This window comes from Monodelphis domestica, chromosome 4 (genome assembly GCF_027887165.1).
Source record: "Monodelphis domestica isolate mMonDom1 chromosome 4, mMonDom1.pri, whole genome shotgun sequence".
Classification (NCBI taxonomy): Eukaryota; Metazoa; Chordata; class Mammalia; order Didelphimorphia; family Didelphidae; genus Monodelphis; species Monodelphis domestica.
In genome coordinates, this window is record NC_077230.1 from 419,147,363 (window position 1) to 419,163,538 (window position 16,176).

General features: G+C 46.8%; 2 protein-coding genes across 4 annotated transcripts; both read left to right on the plus strand.

Moving 5' to 3' along the window:
• The first annotated feature begins 6 nt into the window (after positions 1 to 6).
• On the plus strand, positions 7 to 7,166 carry SNRPA (small nuclear ribonucleoprotein polypeptide A). 3 transcript variants are annotated; one of them, XM_007491937.3, is made up of 8 exons: positions 7 to 112; positions 439 to 612; positions 3,064 to 3,159; positions 3,341 to 3,513; positions 5,318 to 5,494; positions 5,772 to 5,945; positions 6,049 to 6,137; positions 6,751 to 7,166. In XM_007491937.3, exons 3-8 carry the CDS (start codon positions 3,087 to 3,089, stop codon positions 6,908 to 6,910), a joined length of 846 nt encoding a protein of 281 aa, XP_007491999.1. In that variant the 5' UTR covers positions 7 to 112; positions 439 to 612; positions 3,064 to 3,086; the 3' UTR covers positions 6,911 to 7,166. The 3 variants fall into 3 exon arrangements, with proteins under 3 accessions (XP_007491999.1, XP_007492001.1, XP_007492000.1); XM_007491939.3 differs by lacking the exon at positions 439 to 612 and having other exon boundaries at positions 13 to 112; XM_007491938.3 differs by lacking the exon at positions 7 to 112 and having other exon boundaries at positions 602 to 738.
• Positions 7,167 to 13,877: 6,711 nt separating this feature from the next.
• MIA (MIA SH3 domain containing) lies at positions 13,878 to 15,850 on the plus strand. The gene is made up of 4 exons (XM_001371604.4): positions 13,878 to 14,408; positions 14,696 to 14,829; positions 15,129 to 15,239; positions 15,688 to 15,850. Exons 1-4 carry the CDS (start codon positions 14,279 to 14,281, stop codon positions 15,709 to 15,711), a joined length of 399 nt encoding a protein of 132 aa, XP_001371641.1. The 5' UTR covers positions 13,878 to 14,278; the 3' UTR covers positions 15,712 to 15,850.
• The last annotated feature ends 326 nt before the right edge of the window (positions 15,851 to 16,176 follow it).

Here is a 16,176-nt window from a genome sequence, read left to right on the forward strand (position 1 = left end):
CGCGTCTGGATTGGTCCCTTTAACGTAGGGGGCGTGTCCTAGCACGTCTGGGCGCCGCGGAGGAGGGACCCGCCAGAGAATCGCTGGCAGGACGCGTGGACGCTCGCCATTAGTAAGTATTCCCTGCGGGCGGCCGCCATGAGGCCTGGGCGGGTGGCGTATACGGTCTGGGACTCTCCTTCCTGCTGGGCCTCTGACCTCCATTGCTCGGGGCCCCTCTCAACGATCCAACTCCTAATTCCGTCCTCCTCCATTCCCTACCAGCCACAATAAACGAGGTTTAGTACCCCCCCTTCCGGGGGGCGGGGCTACGCGAGCGTCCACCAATGGCAGCGCGCCCTGCTGGGCCCCGGACTCTTGGCCAGCTGCGCGTGGGACCCACGCGAATCAGCCCTTGGCCTTTCCAGGGTCCTCCCCACCCCCTTTCCCTTTTGGCAGGCTCACGTGGCTTGAGGTCAGCCTCCGTAGTTCCCTGTCGAACTCCGAGGCTCCTTCGGGAGAGTTGCTGCTTCTGTATCCTGGAATCTGTGTCAGCGGTGCGGTGGCCTGAGCCCTGGATTTGGATTTAGAGGGAATCAGGCGTGGACACTCCTTAGTTCCAGTGTGAATTGGGCAAGTCGGGACTTTGGTGACGATCTCCCCGGCCCTCTGCTGCCTGTTCTTCCCCCTTAAGAGAATAAGTTCTACAGGAGCTGTCTGGAATAGGCTTTGTATTTTTCTGCACTCAGTGCTAGTTAAGTGAGTCAAACGAAACTTTCAAAGGATCCTGGTTTGGGGGCATAGTGGATAAGTGTGGGGCTCAAGAGTCAGGACCTGCATTCAAATTCTGCCTCTGTTGTAAGCAGTATGACCCTAGGCAAGTCATTTAGACTCTGGGTTTCCCTTTCTTCATCTAAATAGAGGGATTGGAGGAAACCTCTAAAGGTGCTGATAGTTTTAAATCAGACCAAATTCAGTGGCCTTTTCATCCTCTCTGATCTGCAACTCTCAAAAGACTTGCCTTCCATCCCTACCACACAAGGGGCTTCCCCTTGCTTTGTAATGCTTTTTACTCTGCCCAGCAATCCCTTTTCCTAGCAGCTATTCCCCTTCCCCCATGACTTTCTATTGGCATTTGGTATTCTGACCATTTCTTAGTTTGCTTTGTCATCATCCAACCCTGCCTCCAAATTATCCTATCTCCCATACTGTGCTGGAATAGTAATTAGTGTTATAATAATTACTATATTTGTCAGTTTCAAGGCAGAAAAGTGGTGAGGGCTAAGCAATGGGGGTTAAGGGACATTCCTGTCTCTAGGCTTAGCCCTCAATCTACCAAGCCTTTTAGCTGCTGCCCCTCAATCTTTCAACTGAGTGCCACTTTTGTCTTCCCCATTGCTTCTTGGATATCCCTCCATTTTTCCAAATTACTATATCCAAAATGAAACTCATTTACTTTCTTCCCTAAATTCATTTTCTTCCTTATATTCACAAAGGGTGCTACCATCTTTCCAATCATCATCCAAGGCCAGCCCCTTGGAGTTATCCTCAACTCTTTTACTTGCCTTAATCTCCTGTATGCTGTCAATTGTAAAATCTTATCCATTGAAATGCTGCCATAGCATATCCCACATGCTTCCTCTTCTCCCAAGCCAAAGGGCCACAAACTATGCCTCAGGCCCCTGGCCTGGGTGATTGTGATAATTTCTACATTCCAGCCAAATGGAACTATTTACTGTTTTCTGGAAGTTATTCCTTCTATTTGCTTTTGCCCCATATCTGAAATGCATCCCCTCCCCCCCCCAACTCCCTTGTTTAACATTCAAGGCTCAGCTCTAATACATTATGAAGCCTTGCCTTGACTATGGAGTTCATGGTTTTTTCTTCCTCGTGTTATCTTTCATTTCCTTTTTCAAAAAAACTCTTTCCTTCTATCTTAGAATTGGTACAAAGTATTGATTTCAAAGCAGATGAGTGATAAGGGTTAGGCAACTTGTGGCAAGTGATTTGTCCAAAGTCACACAGCTAGGAAGTGTTTGAGACCAAGATTTGAACCCAAGACCTGTCCCTAGGCCTGGTTCTTTATCTACTCAGCCATTAACTACTGGTCTCCTTGCCCCTCATTTACTTCTCTTAGACTGTGCCTTTCATATTTCTTCCCCGTCCTATTCCTTTAATAGGAGTTCCTCGAGAGCAGGGATTGTTTGAACTGGACCCAGCACATGGCAAGCTTAATTGTTGATTGAAATTGGTGTTGGCTTAAATCATAGGCTGGATAAAGAATAGGGGGAGATGCTTGGCTTGGAGCCATCTTGGAGGGCCTTGAATGCTAGGTGAAGGCATTTGACTTCTAGCCAGGAGGCATCAAGGGATATAAGATTCCTGAGCAGAGGTGTTCATGTGATTGGGAGGCCCATGTGTTACATTGAGAGCCCTAGACCCAGGGAGATTAAAGGGGGGGGGGGGCAGATCTAGGAAGAAGGATTGATAGGCAGTGTAAAAACCTTACAAAAGGGGGCAGTTCCTTTCGTAGTGCTACTGATCCTTCCATGACCTTTCCTTCCAACAAGCATTTACTGACTTGAGCTGAGAGCCTGCTTTGTAAGATGTTGCATCCATGAGAGGTTGGGGAGACAATTCATTTGAACATTTACTTAGTGCTTCCTGTAAGTTCTAGAGCCTCCATCTTGCTTCGAGGTGTCTAGGATTGGCTTGGTAAGGGTTTTTCTGCCTTCTTCCCTCAGGAAGCTCCACTCTCCTAGCTGATAACAAAATCACTCCTTGAACTTCCCTAGAGATGGGCCAGGAGGGAAGAGAAGGCAGACTTTTATCTGCTTGAATCAATGGGTGGCAGGGCACGAAAAGAATTACAAGCAATGGCTTTCAAAGGATTGAAAGCTTCTGTCTCTTGAGGTCTTCTGGCAGAGATTTCTCTTAGTGGAGCTGTTGCAAGAAGGACCTCATACTATCTTGCCTGTGGAACTAGATTATAGCTGCTGGTAATCTTTTAGGCTGAGATTCTATGGGAGGGACTGGCTAAAGAAGGCCTAGCACCTGTCTAAACCAGGTCTACTGTTCTTTCAGGCCAAATTCAAAAGTTATCCACCATGGCAGTGCCTGAGTCACGTCCCAACCACACCATTTATATAAACAATCTCAATGAGAAGATAAAGAAGGATGGTGAGTTTATGAAGCCCTTTCCTTCCTCATCCCTCCCTCTCTTCCTGTTGTTGCCTCTGCTTCCCCCCCTCCCCCTTAATTTGTGTGTGGGCTGCTTAGGGCAACCTTGGCCTGGAAAATCTCTTAGTTCTCAAAAGAAGTTCCTGCTTGACAGCTCTGTTTCTGGGCTTTCTTTCCTCAGAACTGAAGAAGTCCCTTTATGCCATCTTCTCCCAGTTCGGCCAGATTTTGGACATCCTGGTATCAAGAAGCCTGAAGATGAGAGGCCAAGCTTTTGTCATCTTCAAGGAGATCAGCAGTGCTACCAATGCACTGAGATCCATGCAAGGATTTCCCTTCTATGACAAGCCCATGGTTAGCATTTTAATAATTTCACTTCATTTTAACAAATACCGGTAAATGTCCGGAGACCCCATGTCTGTGGATCAAGGGTCTGAAAAATGATATATTATCTCCCCTTATGGGGGTGAAGAGAGAACACAAGCATGATGGGAGGCTAAACTGGAGGGGACAAATACTAGATCACTCCATTTGGAAAGTGGGCCTTTGCTGAACTTGTAGGCAGAATAGATTTCAGTAGCTGGAGATAGGGAAGGAGGAGGAGTGCATTGCAGGCCTGACAAACTTGTCTTATGTTTGAGAAGAGAGGCTGGGAAGGGAAGAACAGGCTCATCCTGACCAGGTGGTACAACCATGTGCACAATAAGGGGGAAATGGACTAGATAGAAGTTGGTGTCAGCTTGTAGCGGGCCACAAATGAATGGAAAGGCATTAAAACTCTTACTGTGTGCAGAATAAAGTTGGAGATACAGCTAGAAAGTGGAGTCGGTCTCTCTTCAGAGACCATGGTCTAATGGGGAAGACTTTGTATTTTAGCCTAAAGTTGGTGGGAATCTGCCTAGGACATCACACATGAACATACCTATGTTCCATTATAATTTTATTTCTTAACTGTTCTTGTTTATGCATGGGGTCTGCCTGAGGTCCTCATGGGCAGCTCCTGAAGGGCTACATGGGAGAAGGCAGAGACCCCCCCCCATAATTATTTTTTTTTAAACCCTTACCTTCCATTGTAGAGTCAATACTGTGTATTGGCTCCAAGGCAGAAGAGCGGTAAGGGCTAGGCAATGGGGGTCAAGTAACTTGCCCAGGGTCACACAGCCGTGTGTGTGTGTGTGTGTGTGTGTGTGTGTGTGTGTGTGTGTGTGTGAGTGAGTGTGAGTGTGAGAGAAAGACAGACAGACAGACAGACAGACCCTGGGCAAGTTACTTGACCCCCATTGCCTAGCCCTTACCGCTCTTTTGCCTTCGAGCCAATACACAGTATTGACTCCAAGACAGAAGGTAAAGGTTTAAAAAAACAAACAAACATTGGGACTGGCTCTGTTGCTGGCTCTTTGGGCCCTGTACCTTATGGGGAAAGGTTACTGACTTATCTTCCTCCCCAGGAGTTAACTGTCCCAGAGAGCCTATGGACCCAGTCTCTTCTCCATCATAGAGCCAGTTAAACACAGACCCTCAGAGGCCCGTGAGAATACTTGTAAGAATATCTGGTTTCAGTTCTAGTTCTGATCTTACCTGTACTGGTCTATTGGGCGAGTCAGTTACTCCTCCTTGAAAGAGTGATAATTATATTTGAACCACCTACCTTACAGGGTCAATGGCCAGTCAGTCAGCTAACAGGTATTAAGCATTTTCTATTGGAGTGATGGCGAATCTTTTAGAGACAGTGTGCTGTGCCCTTCTTCCCCTCTTACCTCACAAAGGGGAGAGAGGAAGCCCTCTCATTGGGATGCTCTATGGAGGAGCAGGTGAAGTGAGGAATGGCATCAGATAGTGTAGAGAGAGGGAAGGGAGTGGCCCAAGTGCTCAGCTCCCCTCCAGCTCTGCAGCCTGTGAGCTACCCACCTTCTCAGCCGTTCCCATTGATCCCTTTGATCAGTTCGGGGACTGCACAAGGCCTCTTCTGCTGCCCCTGCATAGCAGGCTTCTCCTCCCCTCCATAATCCTCCCCAGTCTGATCCCCCTGTATACAGAGATGCCCACCACGAGCCTTCTTGTCCTTGCCTCAGGGAGTCATCTCCCTAGAACTGTTCCATCCATTGGGGAGGGGTTAGTGAAGGACCCCATTGCTCATATGTCTTTTTGGGTGATTCAGAGAATCCAGTATGCCAAGTCAGACTCGGACATTATTGCCAAGATGAAGGGCACATATGTGGAGCGCGACCGGAAGCGGGAGAAGAGAAAGCCCAAGGGCCAAGAAACCCCTGCAGTCAAGAAGGCCGTTCCAGGTGGGGCAGCGGCCCCTGTTGTGGCTGCTGTCCAGCCTGTTCCAGTGAGTGTCCCCTGGCTTGTCCACAGCTCAGTTTGTGGCAGGTGTCCTGCCTGGCCCATAGTCCACATTTAGGATGTGTGTGTCCCTCCTGCTCAGCCTTTCCTTGCATGGCCTGCATGTTTTCTTTTATTAACTCCTTGCTTCAGACTTAGTTTCCCTATTTATCCATTGCTATGATTCATTCTTTGTGTCTTGCCTCCTCCCCATAAATAATTCCCCTTTTCACCCTCATGACCTGTTGCAGCTTTGTGATTGACTGACCATTTCTCTTTCCAAGGGGATGCCACCCATGACCCAGGCGCCTCGAATCATGCACCATCTTCCAGGGCAGCCACCTTATATGCCTCCTCCTGGCATGATCCCCCCACCTGGTCTGGCCCCTGGACAGATCCCACCTGGTGCCATGCCCCCACAGCAGATGATGCCTGGACAGATGCCTCCTGCCCAGCCGGTGAGCTCAGCTCTGTTCCTTTTAGCTATGCAGGGTGGGGTGGGCCTTGGGGAGGATTTAGCCTGGGAATCACCCCTCATGGCTGCTTATTCTTCCTTCATAGCTGTCTGAAAACCCACCCAACCATATCCTGTTCCTCACCAACCTGCCAGAGGAGACCAATGAACTCATGCTGTCTATGCTCTTTAATCAGTAAGTCTTTAGCAGTGGGGTGGGGTGCCATGACAGGGAGATCCAGGGCCATTGGCATGACCAGGAGGCCTGAGACTAGTCAAGATCCTTATTCCCCTTCTCTGGAGCAGCCTTGTTCCTTATCTGCTGGCAATCTGCTGCTCTGAGCTGCCTTCACCGTGGACCTCAAAGCCTTCTTTGATCCTAGGAGGCCTGAGGCTTTGGGCCTAGTCTCAGAGGTGGGATCATTTAAGGGTGCTCCCTTGGCTGCATCAAGGAGTCAGGGGAATTGAGTCTGCAGCTTCAACTTGTTTCTGAGCTTTGATGGCCTGAGACAGGCCACATGACCTCTTAGGGCCTCAGTTTCTTTTGGGTGAAATGGAGTTGGACTGGATGTCCCCCCAGGGTCCTTTCTATTTCCAGGACTCTGAGAGAATAGACTCCCTCTTGGTGTCCAACTGAGTCAGAGAACTTGAGTGTGAATCTTGGATTCTGTTACTTATAGGGTTTGTCACATGGGTTTCATTTCTTTTCCCCTTTGGCCTTGGTTTCTCCTCTTGTCATAAGTGGGGGAGGGGTCAGAGTCTCTTAAGGACCTTTTGTGCTCTGAGAGCCGTTGATTTTCTCCTCACAGGTTTCCTGGCTTCAAAGAGGTGCGTCTGGTGCCTGGGCGTCATGACATTGCTTTTGTGGAGTTTGATAATGAGGTGCAGGCTGGGGCTGCCCGAGATGCCCTGCAGGGCTTCAAGATTACCCAGAACAATGCCATGAAGATTTCTTTTGCCAAGAAGTAGCCCTGTCCCTGTTGGTTCCCCTCTCCTCCCTCTCCTTCCTCCCTTCTTTCCTTCCAGGGCGGCCCTCCCCTGGCTCCTCTGCTTGGGGCTGTCGTACCCTGAAGGTAAGTCCCTGCTACCCCCTCCCAGCTGTAGCGTGAGTGTGCCTACCTTGTATGCCTGCGCCTCAGCATTGTACCCAGAGTCTGCCCTACAGACATTGCACCTGGAGCTGTGGGGCGAAAATAAAATGTTGGAAGTCTTGGTTTTTTCACAATGTCGTCCTCATCTCTCTCACGCTTGGCCTACTGGCTCTGTAAAGATTAAAATTTATGGAATATGGGGAGACTGAGGCAGGTAGAAATTAGTTTCTCTCTGCAAGGAGTATTATATTTTTTAGAGGTTTATTAAAGGCTAAAGATTAAAGAATATACAAGTAAGAAACATGTGCCTAGGCCAGAGGCCTAGACAAAATAACCTCACATCACGGAAGAGACGAGCCTGCTCCAAAACGGAAGTCCAAAAAGAGCCAAGAGCCTTCAACAGCCTTTGAATCCGCTTAAATACCTTCTCGATCAGGTGAGATTACAAGGCATTCTGGGGAAGTGGAGCAAAGGCTCATGGGGATTGTAGTCCTGTATTCGAGTCTATTTTTTACAATACCCCCCTTTGATCATTTGCAAAAAATTAATTTTTTTCCAAAGGATCATGAAAACATAATCAATTTAAAGATTACAATAATTGAGGATAAGAGAAAGAAAAGAATAAAACCAATAATTACTGGACGCATTGACAGAAAGCCAGTTAGGGGGCAGTCCCCTTTGGCATGAAAGTATGCATGCAAATAAATGTTCATTAACCACACCCAAAGTTCATTTTGTGCAGCTTGTGGTCTGGAGGCTTCTTCATGATGGCTTCTCCAACAGTTCAGTTTCTGAATTCAGGGAAGTAGCATCTTCTTTACCTAAAATTCTTCTCAAAAGGAATTTAAACTTTGCAATTTAAATAATGATATTTTTTTACATTCCCCCCGTTAAGAGGGTGATTGAAAGATTCAGAATCAGTTAGGGATGCATGGCTGAGGTATGAGGTATATGAATCAATTGGCAAGAGATATTAAAAAGACATCAGAAAATCCAAAAGAAAAGAAAAATTTCTGGATGAAAATATAGACTATCAAAGTCTTATATGTAAAAATTCCAAGTAGAAGAAAAATAAATCTATAACAGGTCCTTCAATCAGGGCCCAATCAAAATGATCTAAGTAATGATGCATTTACCCAGTCAGTGCCAGGACTACAGAAAGGTACCACACTATGAGAGGCAGAAAAGAAAGGGACCAGATTATAGAAGCCAAGTAGGAGCCAAGGTTTTGGGGATACTCATCTTTGAGTATCTTCAGAGTGAGTGTAGATACAAGGAAAGCCTATGTCTTAACACATGTTAAACATAGTAACCTTGAGTCTTCACACTAGGTTCAAGACCTTTGTATTGGCTTAGAAGTGCATCAATCCATCCTAGATTGTCCTTTCTTTGGCCCTATGAAATGGCTCTTGTGTGTATCTCTTGTCCTGGAATCAGACAGAATCATTAAGCAAAGTCCCATAATTTATTTAAATAATTAGTGGCATCAGTTTTATAGTCACAAGCTTTTTAGGGCATGCATTAGCAAATGTATCTTAAACTTGTAGCACTGAAAATCAAAAGGTTAAAGAAAATCTTAATACTGGTGACATGTGCTTCAAATATAAAAAGGAGAGAAAAAATAAAAAAACTTGAAAAAGTATATTGCACATGCAAGAAAAATATAATAATAAAAGAGCTTTTAAAAATTCAAAAATATAGCTTATAATCATTGACACTCTGTGTCAGTTAAGAAAATATAAAATACAAGCCTTTCTCACCAAAAAATGAGATCCATTTCCTCTTTGTATCTGGCCATGATCACTGTGAGTAGAAGGCAAATGAATTGAACAAGGTTAACAATTTTTCATCTTTAAAAATACAGTAGTACAAATATGTAGATATCAAAATCCCCAAAATTCTCAATAGCCCAATTAATTACAATAGCAAACAAACACACTTTCATATTTCACATAAATTGCTGTATGACATTTTTAAAACCTATGAATTGATGGACATTTGTCACAATTTTTACAAACATAGCAATCCTTCAACCTTGGTAATAAACATTTTTTAAAACAAAGTAAAACTCATCTTGGGTTTAGAAGATAATCAATAAATCTATATATCATTCTGGTAGAAGTAAAATAGTGAGCTGAAGAGCATAAATAAAGGGGTGCTCCTTTTTCTTGGAGGCTTATAGGGATACAAATGCCCTGAGATTAACTGCCCAACTTCCATTCACATCTGGGAAGGTTGGGGGTTATAAAATACATTTCACTTCAGCTACTGTAATGGGCCTTACCTCGTGGTAGGAGCAGGCAAAAATAACCAGATTGTTAAAAAAAATTCCAAAAATCATATTTAAAAAACCCTTAAAATCAAATCATTTGAGGTATTTAGCACATTAAATTTTCCAAAGGTTGTTAATACAATTATAACCAGTTCTGAAGTCCATCTATCCTCAGCAAAATAGAAAAAAGCTGTTTTTTCATATATGGGCTTATTCACAACAATATTTGTTCAACAGTTATAGGGGAAAAACAACAGAATTTTAAAACTCAGTACATTCAAAATAAATTCAATCAACCTTCAGTTCAAGCAGAATAATATTGAATCCAGTAATATATGAACTTAAAATCACAAAGTTAAACCTTAAACAAAAAATGCAATAGAATACAGAGATTTTTTTATAAACCATTGGAGTCTGAAATGCCTTAGAATATAGCCTTTAGGCTCTTCAAAGTTCCTTGGGTTTTTTTTGTTTGTTTGTTTTTAATTATCCATTTAAATGTCTATTGTCCGAAGGTAGAGTAGTAAAGGCTAGGCTACGGGGTTCAAGGGATCCGTCCAGGGCCCCATAGCTGGGAAGCATCGGAGGCCAGATTTTAGCTAGAGACCTCCCGTCTCTGGGCCTGGCTTCCAGTTCGCTGGGCTACCCATTTTCCTCCCCAAAGTTAAAGTTGAATCTTTGGGCTGAGTCTGCTCCCTGACAGGCAGGTAAAATCAATGAAATTGCCAGAAGAGCCAAAAATCCTTTTAAACAGCCCATTGCTTTTTAGGTTTCTGTTTGAAAAGTCTGTTTCTCTTCTCTCCTTCTCTCCCTCTCCTTTCTCTACTCCCAGTGTGATTAAACCTCCATAAACTCCATTCTGACTTGAGTGTTTCATTTTAGGAATTTCATAAGTAAATTCCTTGGCGGCCATTGTTCAATATTACATAAATCCTGTAGCCACATTTTTAGCCATTACAATATTATAACCTCTCCCAGAAGCCTAAAATTTCTATCATTACAGTCTATTTTTTACAGCTCCAGTGCATCACTGTTGGTTCTGGCACAGACCTACTCTTGAGTCTTCCTCCCTTACCACTCTGGGTGCAGGGGAGACCTAGGCTTGCAGAGTCCTGAGACTCCCAGCCATGTGGCACAGCTCTGTCCATTCAGCACCACCAAGATTTTCTACTCTCCTTGGCCCTTTTGCACAAGGCTTTTCCTTGTGCATAATGTTGGTCTGGGGCTCCCCAAACACCCTTCAGGCAAAATACATGTATGTGCGTACGTACACACACACACACACACACACACACACCCTTCATTCCTCCCTCTCAAAAACAAGGATATGTGTGGAGACTGGCGTGTGCTCCCTTGCCCTCTTTGGGAGTAAGACCCCTGCTGGCATCCCTGGGTGCCTGCCTTCCAGCTATGTGTCTCATCCTTTGCTCTGAGGCCCTGGATTGACAGAAGGTCTGTCCTTTTCTCCTGCTGGCTGCAATACTAGCCTGGATTTGGAATCTGCCTAAGGGCTTTCAGTGTCACACCTCGCTGCATTTCCCCCATGAGTGACTGGCCTCAATTGCTCCTGTAGCTCTGATCTATGCTCCTTTGGTGGCAGAAATGACATGCAGACCAATCACTGTTTGAGAAGGGATGGTGAAATCCCAGTGAGCTTTGGGTGCAAGGCATTGCCAGGGGAGGGAGAAGAGAGGCAGCAGGACCAAGGAAACCACTTTGGGAGTGAAATACTGGCTTGAGTTCACAGAGCGCAGCCATGTTGAGGGAGAAAAATGAGAGGGATTTGGGGGAGGGGGTGTCAGCTTGTAGGAAGTGCTGTTTCCTAGGATGTTAAAGGTAGTTGGGGCCCATGTCTATTCACTGTGGCCTCACAGGCCCATTTAGAGCAGGACATCCTCTCCATACACCAGGGAGTGGTGGCCTTTGGAAAGGGATTCTAATCCAGTTTGGCCAGATCGAGGGAGAACTAGATTTGGGATTTCACTGATAGCTCCCAGTGAGGTAAGTAAGGACTTAAAAAAACAAAACAAAAAAAAAAACTTGGCTGTTCTCATAGAATCAATACTAAATATTGGTTCCAAGGCAAGGAGAGTGGCAAGTAGAGGTTTGGCCCCTGATTTGCCCAAGGTAATACAAGCCAGGAAGTATCTGAGGTCAAATTTCAACCCAGGACCTCATCCCCAGGCCTGGCCCTGTGCCACTAAGGCAGTGTTCCTAAAACCATCTCTTAATCTTAGTTGCCCTAGAGAGGATTAATAATGCTTCTTCAGCATTATGTATGGCAACTAGGTGGCACTATGATGTACGGAGCCCCGGACCTAGACATAAAAGACCCTACTGTCAAAATTGGCTTCAGACTGACCATGGGCAAGTTACTGCCACTCAGTTTGCCTCAGTTTCCTCTGTAAACTGAGCTGGAGCAGGAAATGAAAAACCACTCCGGTATCTGCCAAGAAAACCCCAGATGGAGCCTTGAAGAGTAAGGCATGATTGAATAAACGGCTTTTCATAACCAGAAATATCAACGGCAGGACTTGAACTTGAGTCTTTATGGTTCTGAGGTTAACCTGGGAAAATAAGATGAAAAGACACTGTTTGTGCCAGACAGGAGTTTGTTTTTTTTCTTCTGGCTGTGGAGGCAAAAGAAGTTCTGAAAGATTCTTACTCAGAAGTGACGCGTTCAGACATGGGTTTTAGGGACGTTAAAGTAACTGGAATGTCAGATGGGTTTGGGTTTAGGGGAATGGAAAGAAGGGGAAAGGCAAGCGACAAGGACCTCTACATGGGTAGAGGCCCTGTGGAGGAAGAGGAAAGTCTGTGAGAGATGGACAAAGAGAAGCAATGACTGTAATTTGCTATGGGGAATAGGGGCAAAGTGGGGTGACCAGAGGCCCAACATGGCCATTCCCACAAGCAGTTTGAAGGAAGTAAAGGATATTAGGGGAAAGGTGAGCTCTATTTTGGACATGCCAAAGGCACTGATGGGGAAGACAAGGTGAAAGAGATACAGATTTGGGAATCATCTTTGTAGAGTCAAAAATGGAACCCATGAAAGTTCTGAGATTACCTTTGAGAAGAGGGCCTATGGGATTTCCCCTATGCTTTAGGACCAGACTTGCAGTGATGCAAAAAGAAAGAGAGACCAGTGTGGTCACAGATAAGGAGGTCAAATCCTTCAGGGGAGTTTAGCTAGCTGGAGAAAGGATGAAGTAAAATTTTAAAGCATGGGAGGAGACTGGCATGGTGTTAGGTAGAATCAATAATGAGAGTTGATAGGGAATGATTCAAGGAAGAAGGTTTGGGGAGACCCAAGAGGGCATGGAGTAGAGGCTAAGGATCCTCCTTACATGTGTCATCTAACTCCCAGCCTATGAGGTCTGTACTGCTCAAGCTCACTATTTGGACAATGGTGCCCTCATGCTGAGTATAAAGACTTGGGGGGTGGGGGGAGCTGGAGGGGATTCCAAATCTACTTTTACCTGGAAGGACCATAGAAGCATTTAGGGTGGGAGTGACATCTATGAACCTTAGATGAATGGAAAAACTTCAGTAGTCATGATGAAAACTACCCAGTCATGCTAGACTTTATGAGCCAAGCCACAGAGATAGGAGAGTGTGGGATAGAACCTGGGGACCCAACAATTTTCCCTAGAACCCACGAGCTGAGAAGGGCCATAGTGGGACAGGCAGACAGTGGGGGGTGGGTGGGAATCCATCTAGGGATTTGGGGATTTAAAAGTTCAAGATGATGGGGATGGAGGGCAGAGAGGATGGCTTTGTGGTGGCAGATATAGTATGGGAAGACTGCCATTTGATTTCCGGTGTTGCAAGGTCCAATAGACTGAGCTTGAAGGCAGAGGCTGTGTTTGCCACACACAGTGCCACCCTCCACTCATGGCACCATGCTTAATTATTGACTGTTTGGCATCACAGGGCAAAAAGTAGGAGCAATGGGGAATGATGAAAGAGATTCCAAAAATAGAATCAGCTGTCCTTGAGAATAGTGGTAGTGAGTTCCCTATCTCTGGGGGTTCCCAATTGGATGACCGCTGGTCAAGGAAGGTTCTAATGAAATCCTTTCAGCTCAAGAGTTCCTGACTCAACCATGTCTTTCCCCCTCTGAATGTGTCTGTTTCCTCTCTTAACACGACAGATTTCAAGTGGCTAGGTTCTTGCTTTGTGGTTTGGGGGAAACAGAATTGGATTCGGTATGCTTGAGTTCAGCTCTGCTATTTCCTCTCTAGTGACCTCTTCCTCATTCTGGCCTCAGCTCTCCAATCTGTAAATGGGGAGGTTGAGTTAGGTGCTTTCCAAAGGCTGTTCTACTTCAGTCCTTTGAGCTCCTGTCCATTTAACAATTTTCTGAAATGATATCCTGATCTCCCTGAAGCCCCTCTAACCATCATCTAAGGCTCAGGATGTCCTTTCTATCTGACCACAGGGGGCTGTTCTTTGGATCCCTGCAGGTAGGGAGCGAGCTAGGGGATGGGGCAGCCTGAGAGGTGGCTTCCCTCTCCACCCACTCTCATCAAGAGCCTCCTTGTTTCCTTGCCACTCCCTTTGCCCACAGGAAATTCTCCACATGATTCCTGGCCCTGCCTCTCCTATTTGACTTCTTTGGTTGTAGGGCCAGCAAGCAGAGAGGGAGGGCAAGGTCTGAGGTTGAGATTTGATGCTAGCCAAGCCTTTGGCATCTTTGTAGGACAAGGTACTTTTTGAGCATTTCCAGGATGGTAGGAAATTCCATCCTGAGTCCCCAAGAGAGGGCTTAGCCACAGTGCTCCGGACTACACTGAGACTTGAATCTTCCTGGATTGGGGAGAGGCTGGTAGTTTGCAAAGTTGAAAAGGACTCAGGGCAGGCATAACAACTCCAGAATTGAGAGGCAGACCCCCAGGTGACTTGAGAAGGGAGGTCTGGCAGCCTCAGCCTTCCCCTTCCTTAGACTTCACACTGATCCAAACTACCAACGCCATGATCTGGACTCCTGCATCTCTGCTCCTTGCTACCATTATTCTCAGCAGCTTCCCCAATCTGGGCGATGGAGGGAGACCAATGGCCAAACTGGCATCCAGGAAGCTGTGTGCGGATGAAGAGTGCAGCTGTGAGGTTTTGGCAGGGGGCAGGCTTTGGGAGGGATAGGGTGGGGGTGCTTTTGATCAGGAAAAGAGGGATCCTGCTGGTGCTTCATGCCAGGAAGGGGCACCTTTTGTTGTGCCATGGAGGGGGAACTAGGTGCTGGGAAGAGGAACAAGTCTGGCACTGCGCCACCTCAAGAACTTTCAGGCCAGTGAGTCTGGGCAGTGATGGCCTTTCCTATGAATGCTCAGGAATGGAGGTGCATTCAGGAAATGACCATCTAAGTATTCTCATTAAACCTTTGTGCCCCAGACCCCATCTCTCAGGCTGTTGCCCTGCAAGACTATTCGGCCCCAGACTGCCGCTTCCTGTCTGTGCAACAAGGCCAAGTTGTCTTTGTCTACTCCAAGCTGATGGGCCGAGGTCGTCTCTTCTGGGGAGGGAGTGTGAGTCCCGGCTGGGGCATGGGATTGGGGAGGAAGGCTAGAAAGGCTGGGAGCTGGGAAGTGGGCGGGAGGAGAAGGGATGTGATGGAAAAGGAAGCTAAATTCTCAGTTTTTAAGAAAGGCATCTAAGAGATCTGGACCTGGAGTCAGAAAGACCCGAGTTCAAACCCAGGGTCGGACACTAGCTTGGTGGCTGTGGGCAAATCACCTTTGTCTGCAGATAGTTCTCAGAGCTGCTGCAGTGTGAGGGGATGCTCCTGGCTTACTGGTCCTCACTACTGCCCTAACCCACGCACCAGGTCCAGGGGGAGTATTACGGGTCCCAGCCCGCCCGATTGGGCTACTTCCCAAGCAGCATTCTCCGAGAGGACCATGTTCTGAAGCCAGGAAAGGTGGAAGTGAAAACGGACGTGAGTGCCCTTCCCCCCTCTTCCTGCCCCTCCCCCCTTCCTCCGGGCGGTTAAACTCTTCCTTCTAAGGTGGGACTCACTACTCAGCGATCAATGGCCTGGGGCAAGCAAGCTCCTTTACCTTGCTTGAGCCTCAGTTTCCCCAACGAGTGACTTGAAGTGAATATCTCTCTGAGCTGCCCTGTTTCCTCCTCCTTAATTTGGGAAGGCTTGAATTAAACAATCCTGAAGCCTTTTTTAAGGCTCACATTTTTATAGGTAATCCCTACGATTCCCTGGGTCCTGAGCAGCTTTTCGTAGAAAGATTTCGGTTGTCCTGGAACAGGACTGGCAGTTTGGGGACCCTCCCCCTTCTCTCCTCCCATCCCCCAATCCTCTCCCCTGCTCCCAGGGTTCCCGTAAGCAGACCAGGCCTCCTCTGTACATCTCTCTCGGTCTCTCTTTACAGAAATGGGATTTTTACTGCCAGTGAGTCCAGGATCTCCCGACCCCTGCCTCTCCTCGCCTGAGGATGATGCTGGCCCCGAGCCCCAAGATGCCTGCCTCCTTCCCTCCTCTCCATTGTGCCTCTTGCCCAGCTTTGTGCCAATAACACCCATGTGCAGCAGAAAGCCCAGCAGTGGTGTTTTTGTGTGTGCGCGTATGCGTGTGAGCGTGGTAGGGGAAAGGCTAAGGGGTGCCCGGAGTTCCGGAGTCCCGGATTCGGTTAATCCAAAAAACTGAGTTTTGCCACCATCACTAGTTGCTGGGCAGATTTCCCTTACAGAGAGACGCGAAGACTCGGCTACTTTTGCCTCTTTCTGGCGGAGTATGGGAACTGAGCCAATCAGAAGGTGGGGTGCGTGGCCGGGCCAATCTCCAGCAGAAGCCATAGGTTTAGGACTAGCGGACTACTGAATGGATGCCGAAGTAGGCGGGACCCCAATGGGCGCAGACC

What these genes read in the sequence shown, in the direction of transcription:
- SNRPA (XM_007491937.3), top strand. Translation starts at nt 3,087, where the DNA reads ATGGCAGTGCCTGAGTCACGTCCCAACCACACCATTTATATAAACAAT. An exon ending in CCTTCTATGACAAGCCCATG is followed by an intron (nt 3,514 to 5,317) that starts GTTAGCATTTTA and finishes TGGGTGATTCAG; the next exon opens with AGAATCCAGTATGCCAAGTC. An exon ending in AGATGCCTCCTGCCCAGCCG is followed by an intron (nt 5,946 to 6,048) that starts GTGAGCTCAGCT and finishes CTTCCTTCATAG; the next exon opens with CTGTCTGAAAACCCACCCAA.
- MIA (XM_001371604.4), top strand. Translation starts at nt 14,279, where the DNA reads ATGATCTGGACTCCTGCATCTCTGCTCCTTGCTACCATTATTCTCAGC. An exon ending in GTCTCTTCTGGGGAGGGAGT is followed by an intron (nt 14,830 to 15,128) that starts GTGAGTCCCGGC and finishes CCCACGCACCAG; the next exon opens with GTCCAGGGGGAGTATTACGG. An exon ending in AGGTGGAAGTGAAAACGGAC is followed by an intron (nt 15,240 to 15,687) that starts GTGAGTGCCCTT and finishes CTCTCTTTACAG; the next exon opens with AAATGGGATTTTTACTGCCA.